The sequence below is a fragment of the Nicotiana tabacum genome, chromosome 12 (assembly GCF_000715075.1).
Source record: "Nicotiana tabacum cultivar K326 chromosome 12, ASM71507v2, whole genome shotgun sequence".
Lineage (NCBI taxonomy): Eukaryota > Viridiplantae > Streptophyta > Magnoliopsida > Solanales > Solanaceae > Nicotiana > Nicotiana tabacum.
Genome location: NC_134091.1, coordinates 37366825 through 37374849, shown reverse-complemented (window position 1 = coordinate 37374849; position 8025 = coordinate 37366825). Strand labels below are relative to the sequence as shown.

Below are 8025 nucleotides of genomic sequence, written 5' to 3'. Positions count from 1 at the left end.
ATTAAATACATTTCTAGCAGGAACCTATAATGTTAGGACCAATCCCATTAAAATAGGGATTAGTAATTAATAGTAATTCACATAAACAAAAGTAAAGAGAGAGGTTAGAGTAATACTAAAACCACAATTGATGGACGTGTTACAACTCGAAACCTTAGAAAATGTGAGTGTAATTCTTCCGAGTAAATGAAAACAAAAGAAAATGACAAATTAATGAATGCAAAAGGCAACGCAATAATTAAGCATATAAACATATCTGTTAAAACAAGACATTAATTTCATTAATAACTCCGAAGGATAAGCCGTAAAACTTTCATACAGGTTTATCTTAGACTTACACCAATTTAATAGTTCTAGAGTCTTATCGCAGCGAAATACACATTTTAATTTCTACATTAAAAGTGAGTGTGCCACTACTAAAAAGAAGAAATTAGCGATGGATAAATTTTGTCATTAAAAGAAAAAATATTTAGCGACGGATTATCAAAAAATTCTGTTAGCTTCCAGCGATTTAGGAACAGATTAGCAACGAAATTCGTAATTAATTTTTTAAAAAAAATTGTAGAAAAAAGAATACTTTAAAAAAGGATATATGTATATTCCTTTTTGTAAAAGAATTTAGGCATAATGCACGCTAGTGTGTCTTGTAGACAAGACAAGTTAATTAGGTGGAAGAAGAGAAGGGGAGGTTTGTTTTCCTCCTCCTGTAAATACCTTCTTCATGTGGAAAAGGGATATATAATTCTATTACACAAATAATATGAGTACTTTTAAGTTGAATTTAAGTTATATAAACGAAAAACATACAATGATTGAAGTCGCATAATCTTGTACATAAGTAAAACAACATACAAAGAAAAAGCATGTACAGTTAATAATCGAAGTATATAGCGCATAGTGTATACTAATATGACAAGAAACCATTCAATGAATAAAGATGGAACAATGGCCGCAATTTTTTAATATTCCGTATTCACAATTAGGGGAATTTGTATCTTTAGAGTTTGGGATTTGATACTTAGGGTTGGCCAATAGGCATAACAAGAGAATATATAATAATGCGTCTGAACGCATCCAGTATATAGTGGCTATTTCTTTCCCAAAAGAAAATATAAAAAAATTGCAGTTCTTAATTTTCTAATGGAAAGGAGGAATTTTTCTCTCTTTTTTAATATGGAAAGGAGGAAATTTTACAGAAAGCAAACTTATATTTACCATGCTACTCCATTTGCATTATTAACTCCCTACTTATTAAAATGCTAAAGATGTGGTCTTTAAATTTATTTTTTTCGTATAATATTTTGTTGGTCCCTTTTAGATGTGGTTGCAGCTAACAAAGATTAATGTGGTTGAACTAATCACTATGAGGCCTATCCATCTAAACATTTTAATTATAAATGACAATTGACAAGGGTAGATATATCTAAGTTTTATTTATTATTTATCAAAGTGTAGGCTCAAATTAAAGATCATGTGAAGATTCATGCGGAAATATTCAAATCATATCCAATGAGGGCACAGTCTACATACATATCATGAACTTAAAGTTTCTTTCATCCCTTCACATACGTAATAACTTCATCAAAGAATAGGAAAACTTTGGTGCGAAATAATTATGGTTAGAAGCAGAGTTAGAGTTATAGTACCTTTTTTTTTTGGTAACTAACTTTTTATTAATCACCAATAATAGTGTCGTAGGTAGCTAACTCGGCTATCTATCATATTTACAATGGATCTCATATCTCTTCCTAGGCTTCTATTTAGAATCTATATCTATGTACTATCTCATCTATTCTAGGAGGAGCTCGCACACAACATACACATGCAATCTCCTTTGCTATTCTTTCACACTCTACACTTGTTTTCTCAAATATTCTTTGGTTTCTCTCAATCCATATGCGGTGTACTATCTCTGTGTATACCTTCTTGAAGAGTTGGGCTTCTCTTGATTTTTCTTTAGCTATCCTGATCACTTCCTCCACATGTTGTTCCCAATCCCCTGCTGCTATGTTTTGGCTATGTGTCCATTGCATTATCTTGTTCATCACTGCCTTCATGTAGTCACATTCCACATAGAGATGGAATCCTGGGTTGTTCTCCCAGTAAATGTAAATAAATTTGATTAATGACACTCTTGCATGTGCACACATGTATACTTTCCTGCTCTAGGATATTCTTTGCTTCTAGGATTTTCCTCACCATCCAGCTTGCTTGTTTTGGCACTGTTGCATGCTCTATCTGTTGTCCTTTTATATAGTATGTATGTATCCACCTTATCCACAACTTGTCCTTTTTTCTTGCAAGATCCCAGTACAACTTTATTATAGCTGCCTTGTTCCATAGTCTTAAGTTTATCAAATTCCACCCTCCACTACTTTTTGGAGAACAAACCTTGTCCCAGTTGATCAATGCTTTCCTTGTTATTACATTGTTGTATGTTCATAAGTAGCTCCTGCAGAAACCTTCCACTATTTTTATCATATCTGCTGGTAGTATAAATAATTGTGCCCAATAGGATTGAAACCCAAATAGTACATTTCTTATCAGTTGAGCTCTTCCTCCATATCAGTTATTTTTTTGTTGTCCATGATGTAATTCTTGCCACTATCTTCTCAATGAGGGGTTGCCACTGCATTAGTGTCAGCTTCTTTGTAGATAGAGGAACTCCCAAATACTTGAATGGTAGTGCTCCCTTTGTGAATCCCAGTTGGCTCAGTATCAGCTCTTGTTCAGCATGTGGTACACCTCCAAAATAAATGAAGCTCTTTACTAAATTTGCTTACAAAAATGATGCCTTTGAGAACTGGTTGAAACTATGTTGTACTTCTGTTACTGAAGAAACATCACCTCTTGAAAATATCAGCAGGTCATCAGCAAAACATAGGTGAGTTATTTCCAGCTTTGCACATCTAGGATGATAGTGAAATTCTTTCTTCTTAGTCATCAATTTTAAGTTGTGACTCATGTATTCCATTGCAATTGCAAACAGGAAGGGAGATATAGGATCTCCTTGCCTGAGACCTTTGCAGCATTGAAGGGGTCTGTTGGTTCACCATTCACCATAATAGTATAGTTCACAGTCTTTACACATTCCATTACCCAAGCTATGAATTTACCAGGGAATCCCAGTAGGTTCATAATTTGTTCCAAGTAGCTCCATTCAACCGAGTCATAGGCCTTCTGGAGGTCTATTTTAAACATACATCTTGGTGACACATATTTCCTTATATAAGCTTTGATTAATTCATGGGCCATGATGATGTTATCTCATATTTTTCTCCCTGGAATAAACCTAGCTTGAGATTCACAGATGATGCTGTCAATTACTTTTTGTAGCCTTACTGATAGTATCTTGGAGATTAGTTTGTATAGCATTGTGCAGCATGCTATTGGCCTATATTTTTTTATTGTTGTTGGATTGTCAGTCTTTGGGATCGGGGTAATGGCTGTGCAATTAATGGCTCTATACATTCTTCCAGTTGAGAAGAACTCCCTCATTGCTTTAGTCACCTCTTCCCCAATGATGTACCATGCTTTTTGGAAGAAGACAACATTATATCTATCTACTCCTGGAGCTTTGCCATCCTCTATGGCTTTCAATCCAGCTTCTACTTCTTTCTTTGTCACTTCTGCACATAGCATCAGTCTTTGTTTTTGATTCAAGGTTGGGCCTTTTTTTCATTATAGCTCTGCTTTCTGCTGGAAGACTTCTTGCAGATGTTCCCATTAAACTCTTGTAAAACTAAATGGCCTGTTCTTTGATCTCTTTAGGCTCATTAATCTTCCTTCCATCTAGAGTTGTCAGCTCTCTTATCTGTTTTCTGTGAGTTCTTTCCTTCATTACAACTGAGAAATACTTTGTGTTTGCATCTCCCAATTGTATCCATTTAGCTTTAGCTTTCTGCTTCAAAATGCTTTCTTCAACCATTGACCATTTTTTCAGGTTCTGTAATGTGATCTTTTCTTGTTCCTGTATAACCTCGTTATATGTCTGCTGCAGGTTGCTCTGAATTGCCATAAGTTCATTTCTTGCATCCTTTATCTTCTGAGTCACAGCTCTAAATTCATTGTTGTTCAACTGCCTTAGTCTTGGTCTAAGTGCTTTCAATTTTTTCCATATGCATCTTATAGCCCAGGGATCACTTATTTGTATCCAAATGTCTTCTACCATCTGTTCAAACTCTTGATGATCTGCCCAAACATTGAAGAATCTAAATGGATACTTTATGGTTAATTGATCAACTTCCATAGGAAGGATCATTGGAGCATGATCATATATCCCTGGCAGACCATACTCCATTGTTATATTGCCCCATTTCATCATCCATTCATAATTACCAAAAGCTCTGTCAATTCGGCTAAAAATTATATCCTCTACTCGTTGCTTGTTTGTCCAAGTGCAGTAGTCACCTCTCCATGATAGTTCACTTAGGTTGGTTGTTTGAATGCAGTCAACAAAATCTTGTATATCTGCCTGATGGACTGTATTCCCATGTAGTCTATCCATTGAATACAACAATGCATTAAAATTTTGTAACACTAGGTACTGTAATGCCTTGAGCTAGTGTTTTCAGGGATTCCCAGAGCTCTTTTCTCTGTTTATTATTATTGAACCCATAGATGACAGTAATCACACACGCCAACTCTATAGTGTGTCCTTTTACTTCACAGTGAATCATTTGTGCTCCTTCTGCTTTCTTATTTACTTGATACCTATTAGTGTCCCATAACACCCATATTCGACCATTACTAGTTGTTGAGTAGTTATGTAACCATCCCCATCCTTGGGCTATATTCTTACTCATAGCCTCATCCTTATTCTCCTTAACCCTTGTTTCTACTAGAGCAAATATTCCTATTTTTTTTATTTTCAATATATTTCCTACTTCCTTCTGCTTATATCTCTTATTCAATCCTCGTATATTCCACACAAGCCAAGTCATATTGATCGTTTTGTTCTACCTCCTATATCGGGAGGTTTTGATTGAACCCATTTCACTTCTATCACTTATCTATTCAAATACTCCAAACCCAATATTTAATGGCACTGATCCTAGTACTGGAAAATTGATGTCATTTAGTTCTGGGCTTGCTCTTGCTTTACTCTTGCTCGTGTTTGCTGCCACTGGGGTTGTGTCCTTTTTTTGCACTTGCATATTGGTGTTCACCACCCCTGAATTCTGCCCTGCTTCTGTGACTCTTATCATTGTATTTGTTTCCACCTGTTGATGATTGTCTTGATTAGGCTTTGGCAGATGTTCCTCTTCCACATGTTGCTTTGCTTTGCCTTTGTCTTTAGTAATCCATTGCCGCACTATTTTCTTTGTTCCCCTCTTTTTTTTCGTTTGATCCTTATGTTGTTGCTTTTGTCTTCTACCTTCATGTTGACACTTATGCCCAATGGCTTGGCATTTTTCACAGAACATTGGCTTCTAATCATAAATGATTGGTTGTAGGAATACTCTCCCATTTGGATACTCCATAGTTATCTCATCTAACAGTGGTTTAGTTATATCAATCTCAATTAGCATCCTTGCATAGGATACTCTGATTTTCTTAGCAGTACATTCATCTGCGTACATGGGTGTTCCAATTGAGCTGGCTATCCTGCTAAGTGAATTATTCCCCCAACAATTCAGTGGTAGCTTAGGGAATTTGATCCACAAAGGAATTTCTGTTGGAAACTCCTTCTCAAAATCGAAATCTGTTGTCCATTGCTTGAGAATAATAGGTCTATTGTTGATAGTATATGGGCCAGAATATAGAATTTCCTGCATATCTTCTCTCCTTTTGAATTTGATTATGTAATAGCCCTCCTCATGCATATACAGATGTGGTTCTGGAATAGCATTCCAATTTAACTCTATATACCTCTTCATAGCATTATAACCCGATATGTCCCCAATTACATATGCAATTAGAGCCCCTTTCCATTTCTCAGTTTCTCTATCAACTTCATCCTTATCCAATTTTACAATTATTTGACCATTGACAATCTGTGGTGGGATATAAGTTAGGGCCATACCATTTTCAGCAGCCCTATTCTTAGCAAATAGGTTAACCCACGTTTGAGTGCCTTCCTTCTCTGCATGCTTGTTCTCCTCTCCTGCTGGAATTACAGTTTCATTGCTTTGTTTCACTGGTGGGATAGTGATTTCCATTGTCTTCTCTATTTCTAGATCTGCTCTTTCCTCTTGTGTTGATGGGCTCAATTGGAGCTTTTTCATCGCTCCAGTTGATGATTCTCCTTGATTCCCCTCTTTAGATCCCCTTTGTTCGTGGGGGATGCTGGTATTTCTTCATCAATGTTCCTGGGTTCTGAGCTACGAGTTCCTACTGAGCTCCCGATGGTGATGATCGGTACTTTTTTTTGGGCGACCTCGCCCTCTTCCTCATCCTCTTCCATGTCCTCTCGCCCCTGCCATGGACACACCGGCGTAGGTTAACTACCTTACGCCGAGAGCATAGAGAGAGAGTATATAGTTACGGGTTTGACATAACACAAAAGTTTTAGTTAAAATTTTATATTTATATTAAAAAATTAATTGAATACTTATAAATATTTTATCCAAAATTAAGTAAGTTGTCTTTTTTAGAATTCGAAATTCATAGACTCAAAATTGTGATCTACCTCTATTATGGCTACCAACAAGTGCCAATACTAATTCGTGACGTGGACGGTAAAAGATTCCCTGTGTTAAATTATTTTCTAATTTTTCAAGCAAGTTTCTGGATGGTCCATTCTGACTTGGTCAAAGGATGAGGTATACAATTGCATCTGTTATGTATCAAGTTTTGTTAACCGAATTTCTTTTAAATAAAATATATTAAATTGATTGCATTATATTATATGCATGTTATTCTTCTTATTTTTTTTAAAGACATAGTCACATAAGCGGATTTTCCGTAACCACTGGAAGTCACATGTTGCAAAGAAGCTAGACAGTGCATGACTTGTGAATAAAAAAGAATACTAATCATATAACTAGAAAATTAATAGAGCAAAAAGAAATGGGAAAAAAAATTTAGAACCTCATAGCACGTTAGCCATCACTTTCTCATTAAGTATATCATTTGATTGATAAAAACCAGGATTGTAATTATCAATCATGTTTTTTAAAGCATGGATAATCTAATTAAATTTAGAGAACTTGCAGTTTTGAGAAGCTCCTAAATTGTCTTAATTAAAAACGAATTGTTGATCAACATTAGATTTCAATCTAAGGATTCACTTAACATTATACTGATCATACGATAACTATTACAAGAAGATGTAAATTTAATAGACAAATAATTAAATGTAGTTTGATCTTCTAAATATCAGAATAATTATTTATTAGAAAAATTTATTGTGTCCCAACTCTCAAATAAGACAAGTACTCCATTTTTTTAAGAACATCCTTCCAAATTGAAACATTGGTAAACTTCATTAACGTGACAATATGAAACGGCGCGGTAGCACACAGTTTTTTTTCTTGGTCAGGATTTAAATTATAAAATGTTAAATTTTAAAGTTTCTAGCATTGAATTAAAGTTATGAAATAATATATTATGTTACAATTTTAATTGAATTTTATATATAAATTTATACATCACAACAATATTAGTGAGTTTAGATGAAACCAACGGCTCAACTTTATATTCGCCTCTGCTTTACAAGACAGCTTAAGTAAGTTTAGTTGGCTACCCACTCTTTTAAGTATAAAAAATTGTTCTTTTAGATATCTTTATCACTTTATTATAATATACTTCTATAGTACATTTGTTTTTCTTCCCTTTCATGTTTCCATGAAACTTTTCTTGTATTCATTTTTCTTATTTTCACACTTAAATCTAAAGGGTTCGCCAACTATTCTTTTACCCCTTTTTATTATCTCTCTCTCTCACTATCTATATCTTTGAGTTTGACCCGTTGCCACCTACCGGCAGCTTCTTTGCTCCCCTCCAATGGCGACCCCACCACCCACCCAGTCCCCCACCTAAGCTTTCCTTTTCCTAAGTGTATAGGAAAAACGTAAGCTTTTT

At 34.9% G+C, this 8025-nt stretch overlaps 1 protein-coding gene across 1 annotated transcript; it reads right to left on the bottom strand.

Moving 5' to 3' along the window:
- Positions 1–3742: 3742 nt before the first annotated feature.
- On the bottom strand, positions 3743–4507 carry LOC107773375 (uncharacterized). Its single transcript, XM_016592800.1, has one exon. The coding sequence runs from the start codon at positions 4505–4507 to the stop codon at positions 3743–3745; it is 765 nt and encodes a 254-aa protein (XP_016448286.1).
- Between the last annotated feature and the right edge of the window lie 3518 nt (positions 4508–8025).